The sequence below is a fragment of the Amblyomma maculatum genome, chromosome 2 (genome assembly GCF_055883805.1).
Source record: "Amblyomma maculatum isolate TAMU_Amacu chromosome 2, ASM5588380v1, whole genome shotgun sequence".
In the NCBI taxonomy this organism is placed as follows: domain Eukaryota; kingdom Metazoa; phylum Arthropoda; class Arachnida; order Ixodida; family Ixodidae; genus Amblyomma; species Amblyomma maculatum.
The window spans coordinates 102,151,866-102,168,823 of record NC_139345.1 but is presented as its reverse complement, the minus strand read 5'-3'; the positions used below and the strand labels follow the sequence as shown (position 1 = coordinate 102,168,823).

At 43.1% G+C, this 16,958-nt stretch overlaps 1 protein-coding gene across 1 annotated transcript in view; it reads left to right on the top strand.

Moving 5' to 3' along the window:
- LOC146199431 (calcitonin gene-related peptide type 1 receptor-like) overlaps positions 1-15,445 on the top strand; it is a 31,679-nt gene extending 16,234 nt beyond the window's left edge. The window contains exons 10-15 of the mRNA XM_084592126.1: positions 883-949; positions 8,031-8,116; positions 9,506-9,641; positions 11,113-11,154; positions 13,611-13,830; positions 14,550-15,445. Of these exons, the coding sequence (XP_084448252.1) occupies positions 883-949; positions 8,031-8,116; positions 9,506-9,641; positions 11,113-11,154; positions 13,611-13,718 (439 nt within the window). The 3' untranslated portion in view covers positions 13,719-13,830; positions 14,550-15,445. The remainder of the gene's footprint in view (positions 1-882; positions 950-8,030; positions 8,117-9,505; positions 9,642-11,112; positions 11,155-13,610; positions 13,831-14,549) is intronic.
- Positions 15,446-16,958: the final 1,513 nt, after the last annotated feature.

Below are 16,958 nucleotides of genomic sequence, written 5' to 3'. Positions count from 1 at the left end.
CATGATAAAACATGCCCATATCGCAAAATATTTTTCAGACGTTGCATTATTCTATTTATTGCTCTTAGCAACCTGCGAAGAGCGCAAGTATTAATAACAGAGAAGGCCACTACTATATTGGGCATTATACTTTCCTCACGGATATATGTCGGTACATAGCGAGCATGATGAAAGTCAACATGTCTTAAGTAAGTAGAAATTTCCTTCCTGAGTAAACAAACTGGTGCTTGATCATTATATAATATCCCCTGGTGGTGACAAGGCCGCAGGCAACAATCGAAGAGACTGGAATTTCACTGAAATGAACTCTCTAGTGGGGTAACTTGTGACCGCAATATAAGCAACTCAGCGGTGGCAATGGCAACAAGCGTGCTTATAGATCGTCAAGCCCACTTCCGCCATTGTTGAACTACGATTGCTCGGCGCACTCTTAAGTACAACGATCGTTTGCTCTGGTAAATCGAAACAGACGCTTCCGGCTGGAACCCAATTCGAAATACAAATCGGCGCATCTTGCGTGGCAAAGAAAATCATAAAGCCGCATCTCGGTGACACTGAGCGCACATAAACAAGGAACCGAAGATATGTGTACGTGGTACACGCAAAATGATGTGGCCGCACGGCAGCGGCTGCCAACAGCAATAAGTAAAGATTGCAATTATTCGCGCCAATAAGATATATGGCGGTATGCAGGATGCCGTCATGCGAGAAGTGAAGCCTATATTTTTCAGTCATTATAGGCTGTCGTGCTGCGCTCTCTCGACTTCATGCGAGCGCTCAATATCATCACGCTCAACATCCTGCTCCTGTTTCAACACCTATAAAGTGCTGACGTTGCTGAAACGTCCACCTTGTGTAATTGAATGTAATTTCATGATGCAGATGCTGGATGGATAACTTCGACGGCTACAACTGGATCACGCTGGCTCCCGGCCTCTTCTGCCTTTTTGTAAGATTTTTCTCAATTTTCACCCTGAAATAAGAGGGCATAAAATGCGCTAATATGGATGTCTAGGTCGTGAAATATGTTATAGTACGAACCTCCAATGCATGCGACATTCATCCTGAAATGAGCCAAATGTGAATTCAGTGGGCTATAGAAGGTTGCCTTTCGAATATGCTTCAGGTTTGCGGAGAAAGATAAGTCGTGTCTTTGGCGCTAAGGAATGCCAATAAAAAGGAAAATCATTCCCTATAAAATTCGTATATATGCATTTCACCTGCCTGCAGAACCACCTCATCGCCTTATTCCGAAGGTTTGTATAAGCAAACCTCTTTTTTTTTTTTATACTGCAAATTACGTCTGCAGCGGCTGAGAGGTAATTTCAAATTTTTTTTCTATATTTAGATATCTTAAACCTTCAGAAGCATCCCTGAAAACTCCAGTGGTATTGAAGGTACTAGAACAGTTTTGCCTCTAAAAAAATATTCTGCGTTTCCTTTCAGCGCCAAATTGCTGGCGCTGAATGATTTTTGAATGTTTTTTTCTGAACGGTGACCCACACAATTTGCGTTGGCCTGCGTGTCGATGTCAGCGTTATCACGACAGACCTATGTGACATAGAATTTCGATATCGTCTCTTTTAGGTCTGTTTCTGTTAGTTAGCAATTTAGTGAATGTATTTTGACTCTGTAATTTAGTGAATGTATTTTGACAAAAGCCTATAACACGTTTTCAATCCAAAAAATTTCAAGAGGAATTTTCCGCCTGTGTAATGTACGAATTGCGAGGGAGCAGTTACATTCTGTCGACACAAATTCACTTCGTCCTTGCGGGCAGTGTATCTTAAAAATAGAGGCTCATTTTGCACGAAGAAGCACACCCTTGGATTTAAAGTTAGCTGGAAATGCGATCTCCTTTCAAGTTTGAATCACAAATTACAAAGTAGTGTGAGTGAAGTAGTGTGCTACTTCAGATGAAAACGCACCCTCTATGCCTTACTCGGAGTAATGCTGGTATGGATAAAATCAAAACATGATCTTAAGTTATAGCAGAAGAGGGCAGGGCAGAAGAAAGTTTTGAAAAAAAAAAAAAACAACATCAAGATAAATGAACAGTGGTTGAAGGACAGCCTCAATGCATTAGCCTTGGTTTTGACAAGAGGATTTATTTCCGTCTGAACGAAGCGCTTATTATCGCCAGGGGTTTAGGTACGAATTTTGATCCGAGAAGGAAGCACCGACAACAAGAACGAGAATTTGATGCGGGAAAGTGGTGGCACTTGAAAGCGCCGTCCACCGAGGGCTGCTACAGCAATGGGTGTATGGGAAGAGAGGGTGTCGAGATAGCATGATCTTGAAAAGCTGTTTGCCCCGGCGCAGGTACTGTGATAGGTGTTATAGTAGTTGGGAGTAAAATTGACTTGGAAGAACTGGTAAAAGCACTTGACGAGCTCGATAGAACCATACCGCATAGGGAAACAACACGAAAGTAAATAATGCAGCGATAATTTCACAGGAAGAGTGACTCTTAAAAACATGGGAAGCCATGACAAAGGCAGTCTATATCGAGTAGTCCTTGAAAAATGAGCAGGAAAAAAAACAAACAAGAAAAGTTGAGAGAAGGGGCAGGAAAAATGCGTGGAGGCCAAGTATTCTTGAAAAATGATAACAGGAAGAGTGGAGCAACAGGTAAAAGTACACGAGGATGCATGATACGAAAGAAAAAAAAAGCAAATAAAAGAGTAGCTGAATAATTAACAAAGTAAAGATCAAACAAATTAACGAAGTATTGCGAAGACACGTGCTGTGCTATTTTCCCTTGCAATTTTATATTTGCTGTCACATAGAGCGACATCTTATTAAATGATAACGTCGGCGATGGAATGTACCTAGAGATTCCACGTTTCTCATCTGTCACTTCTTATCAACCTGTATCTTGCATGTACTCGCCTATGAGGCTGAAATGTGGAGAATACGGAAATGGTTGTACATAAATGAGCACAACGCAGCGAGCGATGGAAATTAGAATGGCAGGTGTAACTGTAAGAGACAGGAAGCGAGCAGAATGAGCCAAAGAGCGAACTCGAGTTTATCACATTCTAATCAAAATATGGAAGAAATGGGCATAGGCAGGGCATACAGTGGGTTGGAAAATACAGCCTATTAGTCCCAAGGCTCACAGTGTGCGTTTCAAGGGAAGGCAGCCATTGCAGGGGCTTGGAGAAAGTTAGGAGGGCGGATGAGAATAGGATGTTTGCGGGGCCAAGTGGGTTCACCTTGCATAGGACCGGGTGAATCAATTTGATGGATATGGGATAGGCCAATACTACGCAATAGTTTTATACCGGCTGATCATGATGATGAAGTGTATTGCTGCTTGAAGCAAGGTTTTAAATTTAGTTATATATTTATATAACAAGCTTTCATTCAGCAGCAGCTGCTTCACGAGCCCCTGGCAGATGTTTTTCTAGTAAAATTTTTACGCGAAGAACGGAAATGGCCGGACACATCCGTCCCTCCGATGTGCGAGTCTTTTCATTGACATAAGGTAAGATGGAGTCCAAAGTCAGACTCCGCCCGCACCACTAATGTATCGCGGGGTCTTTTCATTGACAGTAGTCTATAAAGGACGCAGTCCCATATTATTCTCTCAACAGAGAAAATTTTATTCCTGAGGCGTTTCGAGGGTTCTAGAGTGTCGCGCAGCAATTTTTGACCTTGGTGGTCAGGAGCCGGCTACTTAGCGCTGCTTATAGATCGAGCCCGGACACATCCGTCCCTCCGATGTGCGAGTCTTTTCATTGACATAAGGTAAGATGGAGTCCAAAGTCAGACTCCGCCCGCACCACTAATGTATCGCGGGGTCTTTTCATTGACAGTAGTCTATAAAGGACGCAGTCCCATATTATTCTCTCAACAGAGAAAATTTTATTCCTGAGGCGTTTCGAGGGTTCTAGAGTGTCGCGCAGCAATTTTTGACCTTGGTGGTCAGGAGCCGGCTACTTAGCGCTGCTTATAGATCGAGCCAGCGCACCAAGAAAACTAGCAAAATGAATACGCGATAATACGAACCACGAGAAACAAATTTCACGAGTAATGTCAATAGGAGATAAGTGCCGTATTCGCCATAATTCAAAGTCATAAGAATGGTGGATCAATGCGATCATTGAAAATTTGCAGTCAGTTTTAAAACAACTGACTATATATATGCCACTGCGATTGCTTCTGCGAAAAGAAGAAAATCATTGCATCTTGACATACAGACAAACGGTGTTAACAACTACAGAAAGCAGTGTGCTTTTCTTTTAATAACGCATGCGTCGTGAGGCAAATGTATTGACAGTTGCACGCTTTTGTATTCCTTTTTACATATTGTGAGCACTGTGTGGCGCTTCATCTTCCACACTGCTGAACGTGCTGCTTCATCTTCATCCTGCTCCCTCTTGTAGATACCCATCGTCATCGCGGAGTGTGTTTGGCTGCAGTGTGCGACCAAGGCTTCAGGTCTGTAATAAAGCCTGATTCCCCAAGTCCGACCTTCGCGTTACCTTACACGTGGTGGAGGTGCGCCTTGATTTCGCCGCTGCCCGTTTCTTCTGGCCAGGCCTCGCCTCAAGTGTGGCAAAATACGTCGCCTCTTGTCTGCCATGTCAGCGCCGCAAACGGCCCACTTCTCCTCCTGCTGGCCTACTACAGCCGCTACCTTGCCCTGCTACTCCTTTTGCCGTTGTTGGCATAGACTTATACGGGCCACTTCCATTGTCCGCACGAGGTAATCGCTGGATCGTCACCGCCGTCGACCACCTAACACGCTACGCTGAGACCGCTTCCCTGCCTAATGGCTCAGCACATGAGGTCGCGACCTTCTTTTTGGAATCGCTCGTACTGCGCCATGGGGCCCCTCAAGTGCTTCTCAGCGATCGTGGTCGGACATTTCTGTCGAAGATTGTAGCCGAAGTTATTGAAGCCTCAACCACACATCACAAATTGACCTCCAGCTATCACCCGCAGACCAATGGGTTGACTGAGCGGTTCCACCGCACGCTTTCTGACATGTTGTCTATGTATGTCGACCAGGACCACCGAAACTGGGACGTAATACTTCCTTTTGTTACGTTCGCCTACAATACGGCTGTACAGCGGACCACAGGTTACACCCCGTTTTTCCTCGTTTACGGCCGTTCTCCCGCTACCTTTCTTGACGCCTCTTTTCTTTCTACACATGCCAGTTCCTCATCCTCTCTTCCTAACCAGTTCCTTTCCCGAGTGGCCAAATCACGCCGGCTTGCTCGCGTCAACACGGAAGCTAGCCAGGAAGACCGCAAGTACCGCTATGATGCAACCCATCGCCAAGTTTCGTTCCGTCCCGGCGACGAGGTGTTACTTTGGACCCCATTACGCACTCCTGGCCTTTGTGACAAGTTACAGCACCGTTACATTGGTCCTTACACAGTTCTTGCAAAAACCTCCCCGGTCAACTATCGCGTCTCCCCTGTTTACCCTCCTCCGGACTGTCGTTACCGTGGCACTGAAGTTGTCCACGTTTCACGTATGAAACCTTTTGTTCGGCGCATTCCTGCGGACTAATTGCGGCCAGGCTGGCCGCTTGAACTGCGCGGGCGAAATAGTGTGAGCACTGTGTGGCGCTTCATCTTCCACACTGCTGAACGTGCTGCTTCATCTTCATCCTGCTCCCTCTTGTAGATACCCATCGTCATCGCGGAGTGTGTTTGGCTGCAGTGTGCGACCAAGGCTTCAGGTCTGTAATAAAGCCTGATTCCCCAAGTCCGACCTTCGCGTTACCTTACAATATCTTTACTGGAATCCTTTGCCTGGGCGGCAAAGCTCATGCATATTCCGGTACTTTTCAAGTACATTACTGTAACTTCAGTGCAGTTTTATTGGCACTAGGTCTGGCCATACGTCCTTAAGTGCATTCAGCTTGCAGCATGTTTTTCTCAGATGAGAAGAAAAAAAATTGGGGCAGTTCGAGAGTTAATTAAAAAAAAAAAAACTACAAGCGTGCAAAACCAATGCAAGAAGGGCGCTTTAAACTGCATTGAATCCGCAGATGAAGGCTGCTTCATTGTTCCATTCACATTATCAACGGTGAAGCGTGAACCTGGAGTAATTTACCTGTTGTTCACCTTACTGGGCTGATAAAATTATGCAAAAAGTATTGGCACGTAGTGGCCGTGAAGAATAATGAATGTGCAGGTTTTAAGCACCTACGTAAGACCACGTGCAAAGAAGAAACCGGAACTATTACCCTAACTAAAACGGACGTATAATGTTTAACAACATTCCAGGTTGTGTGGATAGAAGCAACGCGCAGCGAAAAATAGCCCCTCTAGACTTTCAGTTTAGAAAACGGGGCTAGAACGTGCGACCACCATTGGCCCCAAGCAAGATCTATGTATGGGCGCATAAGCCACACTGTCGGTTGTGTAATGCAGGCACGTTATGGCCACGGGCTCATCCACAATGAGCAAAGGCAATCAACTAGACCTCTCCGCGCATATTTTTTTCTTTCCGCAGATAGTGTACGAGCAATGTTTGACTAATACCATTGTTACACGAGCAGAGTTAACCGCGCTTGTTTTAACCGCGGTTACGCGAACCGTGATTTTAGCGCATGTTACACGGCGGACCAAACTGTGCTTACGCCACTAACCGCGGTTATCGCGAACCGAGGTTGACGATCTCGGTTTGTGTCGTTAACTGAGAAGATGGCAGCATCCATGGACCGAGGCAGCGCTTCGGCAGCGTCCGCGTCCTTGTTGCAAACTTTTCCAGGCAATAATTTTGCAACACAAAATGTACTTTCACCGAAGTTATGTTTTATACCAAATTATCCTTTAAATAACGCACATATTTGCGTACGGCATTTCGTTCCGCTGAATTGTTGCGTCACTTCGTCTTTTCCACCCAAGAGGGCGTTAGCTGCCATAACCGAGTAAGGCTCCTTATAATCGACGACTTTGGAGTGCTGAGTGAAAACTACGAACCACGATTTGGGATAACCACGGTTCAGTTAAGTAACCGCGGTTACGCTAACCGCGGTGTAACAAGGGTATTATAGAGCTATATTAACTACATAGCTTAGCTAGCGTTTGGAATCCCATTCTGTCAGGTGAAGAAAAGTACGTAATGAACTAAGCAAGAAAGCAATAAATTGTTTTTTTTTTAATGGTACGGAAGCAAAATGTACGCCGTGACTTTAGGTGCAACAGAACCCTTAATCTTGTTGAGAACGCAGTGCGTCCAAACTTACTTGGCTGAGACAATATCAGACAATATCACCAAAATGTTATTTTCGACCACAGGTACTTAAAATGCGTTTTTAAATAGGACGAGGATCGAATACCGATGGGAAATTGTTTCATTTACGAAACAAATCTGCTTGACCGCAGGATACAATCTAGGTTGCCGATTAAACCGTGACGAGTGATCGACTAGAAGCGAACAAAACATGAATAGTGTATATCGTAATCTTCAGACAGTGGTAGCTTAGGTGCTAGGAATTTATAAACCATAATATTTTTTTTTTTGTGGTTGTTATTAAATCAGGGTCAAGTGCATCGAATATTAGAAACTAAGCAGTGGTGCTATTGACACGCGTCAATAGCAGGGTTTCCAGCTTTAAGCAGTTTCCTACCTCAGTCTCAGCGGCATGTGCTCTCAACAAAGTTTTCACGCAAATGTGGCACCAATAACAAAAATTTCTACCACTGCGGTGGCTAGCTAGCCCGTTGTTCTAGGTTAATTTTTTGCTTTGCACCTGTATCGGAATAAGAACGACAATAAAACGATTTCCGCCCAAGTTCGCAGTTCAAATACCAGATTTTCTTAGTCGCAAGAAAACGCACACTGAAAAATACACTGAAATATTTATCAGACGAGGTTTCATGGTTTTAGAAAGGAATTTTCGCTGATGGCATTATACAGGAGAGGATGTAACTTGAGCTGCTGTTTCACGTACTACTAGACGTCTCAGCTAAATTTCTTTCTTGGCTTTCTAGAGGTACGGGAATCATTCAGTACTAAAACTTCTCATTTCCCTGCTCTCTCTTTTCTTTTTTTTTCAGGCCAACTTCGTCTTCCTCTGCAACATAACCCGGGTCCTTGTCACAAAGTTGAGGAGCGCCCACACTACGGAGCCAAGCCAGTTTCGGTAAATATTTTAAAAGTTGCGCATCGAAAATGTAGTTTCTTGTACAAGACATAGACTGAGCGTTCAAGAGGGCAGGCAAGAGCATACATGCGATAATAAGTTTGTTGAAGAATAAATTTATATAAAACATTCACGAATCATCAGCTCCTTGCCTTTTTCTCTTATGTTTGCGGATTGATCTGCGCGCTGTTACACCTGTCGCAATCGATGTTAGATTGGGATTTAAAGGACATTAGTACTAGCTCGATTTGTAATTCGGACGTGCATAAATATGCATGTTGTTTGTATGGTGTGATTGCTGCCATTCCTCGCTGGATAAGCTAACTTGACGGTAAACTAAATAGTGTTTTCTGAGATGCGAAATGGACTCGTCATTCTCGTGATAAAACCGATCGCTTATATTTGTTTTGCATGTACGCATATATTACCTTTATGTGCTAACGAGCGTACGACATTATCGACACATCACAATCTCCTGTAAACTATTTCTATATTGCATAATTGCGACATCAATGAATTGGCAGTACTATTTTTTATTAGCTAATGGGTTCCCAAAATACGTTTCACTATTACTGTTCATAGCTTTAGCGCATCAGTTCTATTAGACAGTAAATAAATAGGCTTTGGCCAGCGAAGTTTATTGAACAGCTTTTAAGGCCAGACATATGCAGGTTCTTTTCCATCAATGAAAAAGGTAAAAAAAGGGGGGAGATAGCCTTCTTCTGGCTTTCAAGTGTGTGTTTTCAGCGAAAGCACTCTCGAGAATTTACATTTGATTGACATGTCTTTAAGGCAGCCGAATTCGCACATTATACTCTAATGCAGATATTCAAATTGCAGTTATGTATTCAGTGTAAGCGCGTTGACATGAGCCTCCGCATATACTATGTACACAGAGAGTGCAGTTTGTTTCTTCTCGCCTCTTTTTGGTTTTTTCAATGCGCTTGCAATAAAGTTCTAAGGTCTGTTATTGTTTTGTGCAAACATTCAAGCTCCTTAGCAGCAATGACAAGCAAGAAAACGAGGCGCACGCCCATCCTATGTTCTTGCCTGTTCTTTGTTATTTTCTTTTGTTTTCAGTGTTTCTTCTAACATGACGTAACAGCTATGAGCTTTCAACTATACTGCACTTCACCTTTACTAACGTCAGGTTAGCAAAAATTATCACAGAATATTCATTGCTTTCGGCCCTGCCACGGTTTGACCAACCAACACAATACTTCTAATTACGCTCTTGCAGTTTTCTCTGCAAATGTTCAATTCTTGCCTTCACCTTGAGTCTAGCATTTAAAGCTATATTCGGTATGAAATAGAATGTGTAGCTTTTCTTTACCATTCTTCCTGAAAAAATAGTCATGGGCGTTATAACATTCGCCACATTATGTCCAGGAAAGCTGTTCGAGCCGTGCTGGTGCTCTTCCCGCTGTTCGGCATGCACTTTCTGATGACGGTGTATCGAAGTCCAGCCTACTGCGGTGCTTGGGAGGTCTACCAGTACATCAGCAAGGCGTCAGATGGTCTACAGGTAGGCTAGGCTTCTTTGTCTACGTTATTTCATTTATGTTTAGGATGCAAAGATGCGCTGTTCTCTCTGTTGAACATTTTGTCGGTCATCTCTAAAGCATTACCGCTCATTCTAAGCATGGTCTTTCCTGCCGGCTTTCCTGCCGGTCTTTCCTGCCGGTCCTCGTGGACAGTGCTATAAAGACTGAGACTATTGCATACTTGAGAAATTCTTAAAATCCGGCTCCATAGCAAGGCTCTTTCTTGGGCTAGTTGGTGGGGTGGTGGAGTTGGGCAAGTTGGGCGAGTTGGTGGAATTATACACTTCATTGCCTCTAATTATTTACCTAATTAACTCACATCAACCATTTGCTTCTTGCAAATCTTTCCTTAACGCTCTACATGATGGTACCATTCGTGTTCCGATATACCAAGGAACTCCTCTTTTATAGCTCCAACAAGGTCACGCCTATGCGAATCCCGCCTACATAGCCATACAACGCTTAGACATTAATAGTCTAGGCACGTCTGATTCGCAAGAATACAGCTGTGTACTTGGAGACTTCATCGTCGAATTTCTCAGATAAGAAAAGCGCACAACTCGCAGATCATGGCACGATCGCGCGACGAGTCTCTTCTGTTTCTCTTTTTGGAGCGCTTTCTTTGGTATATGGGATTTCGTGCTCGGCATTAAATTAAATTGCAAGTTGGCGTTTTGTCCTATTTCGCTCTCATGTTCGGGTTGGTTTCGCGCTTCAGGCTTCGCCAAAATGAGCTGGCTCCATTTCTTGAGTGCACAACTAAAGCTCACGTGCATTTGTTATAATAATGGTAGATATTATTGTTCCACTTCACTTGTATGCCACTTGATTATACGAAAGCACGCATACGATCATCAGAGTCGATCAGCACCTTGCTTGTGTATTGATGGATACCATAGGAACTGTAACGCCAACTATTGACGAGGCGCCGAACGGGACGACGGCACGTACAACAGAGAGTCCTGTGGCAAGGCCTCCCCCACAACCACTCTGTCATGCCATTTGGTGGTATTGCATCATGAACGGACCTCTATCAGGCGCCAGATTCTCCCTATATTTATAAACATTATGACTACACCATTCTTCTTGCAGCTTTTAGGGCAGAGTCGTACGAATTCATACAACAATTAGTTTCACCTCCTGTTCATATTGAAAGCTGGTTGGCGATACCAACCGGCAACATTAACGCCTTTTTTTTTGTACGCCGTGCAATAAAGGAGTTTAAAACAGTTGAACTCTGTGCCGGTCCCTTCGAGCTAAAGCACCAAATAAACCAAGGCCAAAAAGGGCTTTCGCACTTCTTCACCTGTTTAAGCACAGTTAAACTCTGGCTACTTATTACATGGCTAAATACATAACCTTTATTGCGAGAGGTCTGTTTGAAGCTTCTCGTATTTATTAAATGCATTCTCATTTACTTCTTTTGTCTTGATTTTCCTTTGTTTATTGCAGGGATTTTTCGTAGCTGTGATATTCTGCTACCTCAATGGGGAGGTAAGTAATGTGTTAATAAGAAGCAAATTATTAATTGGAGTCCGAATTATTTTTCAACAAGGCGCCCGAGTTTCACTTCAAATATTAGAAATTTATACATTAAGCTATGTGTTGTTTTATTTCTACTGCTGTAATTATAAACATGCATGCCATACCAATGTGTTAATAAGAAGCAAATTTTTGAGTCCGAATTATGTTTGTACATGGCGCATGAGCTTCACTTTAGATATTAGAAATTTATACATTAAGCTATGTGTGGTTTTGTTTCTTCTGCTGTAATTATAAATATGCATGCCAAACCAACCGGGGTATGATAGAATTTTTATGCAAGGAATAAAAAAATACAAAAGCCCGGACTTGCTCCTGTCCAGTCTCCTGTAATGACTAAGATCCCACAGATTGAAACCATTTTATAGCTACGTTTTTATCTGTCTAGCACCTGATCTACATCAACATAGTCTAATATTTTGGGCAACCTCCTAAACGAGGATAAGTTCGTGGTATCCAAGAATTCGTATTTCCACGCTCAGCCATACGTCTTGGGAAGGAAGCTAATAGCTTCCGCAAGAACTTGATAGCTTCTGATCATAAAATGATAAATGATGAATAACAAAACACACATTCCCGGCGAAATGTAAGTAGTTTCGATAGTTTGCCTCTCAGTTGTATAATGCTGCACTTACTTCTTCACTCAAGCTTATGTCTGCAATGCAAGGCAAATCATTGTTCCCACGTTACAAGACATTTTTATTGTTTTTAGACGCCGTAATGGTATAGCATTATGGTATAGAAACAAACCTTGCTCCCCGGCTGCTTTAGGCAAAGGCGGTACATACTTCAAAACGCTAGAAATATATGGCGTAAACTATACACATTGCATATAATGTACATTTTAAAGGACCATGTCAAAATCAATTTTCACACTTACTTGCAAGCACAGCACGACAGCTGCAATGCCACAGTTTAAAACTAATTCATAGCGCTTTTCATTCCTTCCTGGAACTATAGACGAGTAGAACGCCTTACCGTAGTAGGTTTTGATATGCCATCCATGCCATCAGTCGAATTTTTTGTAACGGCCGTGTCTCTTTATCTATGATGTAGCAATTATTTCTTTGTAAAGGGGTATTTTTCGTCACCGTTTAGACGCTTTTAGAAACCTACATTTTTTTCTCTCTTTGTTGACTGTATTTTTTTATGGCTGAAAACCAATAACATGTTTTTTTTTGCCTCAATGACATGTTTTGTTAAAATGCAACTCGGCACTGTTTTCACGACCAATGTATCCACTCCTGCTCTGAATGCCTAGAGGCAGTTGGCAGTACATCATAAATAAATAAATACCTAAAAAAAGCGAGCTGCGTGGCAGAACGTTTAAGAAATCAACGATATACTTCAGCAATGTGAATTTTCATAATGCTTGTCATCTCTGTATTTCTGCACGCTAACTTAGACGAGAAGGTAGAAAGTGCCAAAAATTGCATTAGGCTATTGTATTGTCAGGATACAGATTCTTGAAGACTTAAAAAAACGGGATAAAGATTTTAGCAGATTTAGAAGATTTTAGTTTGAGATGACTTAATGTGTGATATCCTAATCCATGACAAAATGCATACAAACCATTTAGTTTTGTCGCACTAAATGTATGTAGGAACCATTGGAGCTCTAACCACCTCTATTAAATGAAGGACTGCAGCATGTGAGTACATAGCGCTAACTACACGAACCAGCCTTAGATTCACTCGAGCTATTTTGGTCTGCAGAATAGAAGACGAAGTCCAGCGCGTAGTATTTCATAATTAAGATGCGAGTCCTCGGCGCCAAAACCACGAAACGTACTTTAGCAATGTTCGTTTTGACTGTCGTGCCTGCCTGGAATACAGCATGACTGAAATACAAGTACGCCTTGTATTCCAGGCATGCTGCATGACGTACAAAGCGACGCGTTTATTGACTTTATTTTTGAGCTTTCGTACTTCAGAGATCAAACCTTGTTTCCAGGCTGTATTTTCTTTAAATATTCAGAAAACGAAACACTGCCGCAAGACAACTTGCGCTACCTATGGGCTAAACAAATGGCATGAATCCTCCTACCTCGCTTTTTTATAGCAACCGTAAGTTCTGTCGATAAGTATGATAAGTACTGTCATTCTTGTTGGAAAGTTTGTTAGCCCCCCTTCCGTTCCCACAAAGGCTTTGCTTATTCATTCATTAAATTCATCTCACAAAACGCGAAGTTTCTCAGTATAATGAGCCAGCTGATTGGACTCAATAACTTCTGGTGACTAACAACATTACCTTTCAACAAGATTCCTTACAAAAAAACACATGACGCTAAACCCCTCGGCTTCACAATGATCACCATGGGTTCAAGGTGGGCTCCAGAGCAGATAATTTAAATAAGGGGATCTCCGTGTTCGCGACCAGGATTTCCCTGAACCTTTCTTTCCCCACAGGTTCAAGGACAAATCACACGGTCTATCGAGCTCGTGAAGTTGGAGTCGTCGCTGGCCAGGGCGAGCGACCGGAGGCGCTCGACGCGAACACAAGTCCTTGCTTGCTGAGGACGAGGGCATCGGTACAGCCTGTTACCCCACCCCGTCACCAAAAGATCCTGGTGTTCTTTCGCCGGCAAGGCGTGTTTAGTTTGATCACCCTACGATTTTGTCATTCGTTGTAAGTACGGAATACTGCGTCTGATATTTCTTTCTGGCCAGAAAATTTTAGGCATTACTCTTTACAGCATTGAGTTTCCAGCAACCGAAGGTTGAGTTGAGCATTCATTGCTCATTCGCAATGAACGGAATGCAGTCTAGTCGTCAGGACATGCTTTCCACAAAAAAATTTTACCTGGCCTATATTTTGACAATTTCCCACCGCCCATATACATGGCTAATTTACGTATCGCATTTGCTTTTTACATTACACATAATGAACATGATTATATAAAATCTGGCTTATAGAAACCTTATGTAGGGTGTTGGAAAACTACCACACGAGGCTTCATACAAATAATGCCTGGTTTCATTTCCTGCCTGAAGCTATTATCTGAATATCGCATCGAAGAGACTGAGTATCCAAAAAAGACGCCTAATAACCGTTCTCTTTATCATGCCAGCATACTCTTTTTGCAAGACAATTAGTTCCCAGCGAGATCTTAATATTTTTTGTCATTATATGTGTCATATGTTTGTTCGTTGTTGACATCGATTCTTTTGTTTTTCTGTTTATTGAGGTTATACATATGTCCATAGTATTCACTGCGAGCATGATTGTAGCTATGGCTTAAAAATTCAAGTACGCGCACAATTTGACTTTTCAACTCTACAATGTTTATTAAACTAAACACCAAGCTGCATGTAGCCTATATACATTTGCTTTTTCTTTCTTCGTAGATGGTGTTTCTCCTACTGCATAAACACGGCAACCACTGAATGCAGCAAGTTTTGGGGCAATAATTCTGCCGGGCGCGGACTTTCCTCTCATATCACTCTGGGCCCACACAAGCTCGCTCAGTCGGTGTTCTTTTCCATCTGAAGCATCTGTCCGTCGGAGATGACGCTGGGCACGGTACTGCACCGCCGTCTTTGGAGAAGAGTCAAACAAATGGCTCAAATGGCTGCGCCGCTGTATCGACGAGTGAAGGTGCATTTGCTGTTGGAATTTTCGGCAATATCTTCCTCGCTGCTGTTCCCTCTCCAAAACTTCTTTGCAAGGAACCAACTACAAGAAATTCCCAACAGCTGGTTGAAATCACCGGTTGGAAACAAGCAAGGCGTGTTTGGCTACTCTCTTTTATGTCGGCTGCAAGGAACTCATACCATCGCACTGGCGAGAAATGTGCAAAAACAGCAATTGTAAAATATAACATGACTTCTTTGTCACTCGTAAAGTATTTGGCTCGATTGTACAACTGTGTGTCAAGTGTCTCAGTGAAGGTCTTATATTTGTGGTGCGGTGATGACAAATTGCGAGGCTTCCTCAGCGTCATTAAGTGACTTTCTGAAAAGTGAACACGATCTCACTGCTGTTTCGATCGAGGTGTCCTGTACTTTAAAGCCGAATGTCTCATGATGACTGTTTCATTGTTATTGGCGTATTGTAAGAAATCTTTGTTGTATGGTGTGTCCATCTACGAAGCTGTTGTGTCCTGACTTTCCTTACCAGAAATTGATGTTATTCGGTGTCTTCCATGCAAATTTTTTTTGGTCCCACACATTTCTTTTTTTGGCCACAACTCGCAACATCTCCATGCAGGCTACGTTTATTTTCACATGACATGAGTTGTTTCCGCTACATTAAAATGGCATTTCACTTCACAGTTTTCTTCTATGGCCTGTGTTACGTTTTTATGGGCAAAGACGCTCACTTGGGGATATATTGGCACATTGTTTCTTTAAAAACACAATCGGCCCACAGCGGTGGCTCAGCGGTTAGGATGCTTGCATGCTGAAGCCAAAAACTTGAAATAAAATTACGGCCGAGGCAGTCGTTTTTTCATAGAGAATGTCAGTGCACGTTAAAGAACCCAAGGTTTTCAGAATTTTCACGGCCCGCCATTGCGCGTCTTTTTATAACGTTAGCCACATTGGGGCGTTAAACCATACACATGAAACCAAAACACACCCTGATATTTAAAGCGACACCATGCTTCGAGAGAGATGGAGAATATTTCCTCAAAATGATTTTTCTTTTTCTATAGTAATCAAATAACTTACTACTCCCGTCCAGACACTTCCTCCTGTACAAATACCCGAGTTGAGAGCTTCTGGCAATTGGGCTGTGTCATGTGGACTTGCAACGTCACGCAACCCGCCATGTAAACAATGACTGGCATGCATGTCAGCTGCCTCATGCGATCTGACAGACGCAGGCTCTTGACCTCCTGCCCATCACGATGAAAACGGCTGTGTTGGGTTATTCTCCCTAAAAAGCCCCCTAAATGTTTTCGCACAACCACCATGATTTAATGCTTTCGCGTTAGAACCTCGCTGCTGGAAAAATCTAACCCCCTTTAAGGCCTCGATTGTCACGTGGCAAAATATCAGATGAAAAGGGAAAGAGGGAAGGCGGAGAGTTCATGTGGTTTTACAGGTGGCAGCGGGGGGGAGGGGGAGCGAGAGAGAGAGGGGGGGCATTTTAATGAGTCTGCCTGGTAGTGAACCTGGAATGTCACGTTCTGATCAGGGTGAAAAAACAGATGCAACAGATATCAATTGCACGTACTACTCGCGCACACACGCAAAGAGTTTAGTTCCGAAGGGTTTGCAAAAAAACCCGCGTCCTTGAGAAAAGTTAAGGCTTTTATGGCTAGTGCAGCTGAAGACCCATTGCACCAGGGACCAAGGACGTGCTCAGTACGCAGGGTTGTCCGGAAGTAATCCTAAATTAAGCGTAAAATAATGGGAGTACGCATTAGGCATTTGGCAGCAGTAGATCAAGTGTTCGAATTCTTATGATGTCATCTACTCAAACTGCATGGCATTGGAAGTCCCAATTCGGAGCAATTACATGCAAACGTCTCTACTGATGTTCCATGTCGCACCACAGAGAGTGCTGCGACCGCTAGGACTCAGCCGCAAGAAGTATGGGTGCATCTAGCTCTTTGTGAGAATTGAAGGTGAACCCGCATTTATGTGTTGCCATGTACTATTTTCGTAGTGGCATTCTTAGCTTTATGCTACTGTGAGCGAGTAACCACTATACCCCAGCACGGTAACGTAGCTCGCGAACTTAGTGTCCAGCCTATGCGAGTCGAAGGCAACCTTTTCCTGAAACTTTGTTGGGCGAGTTGGTACTTATTT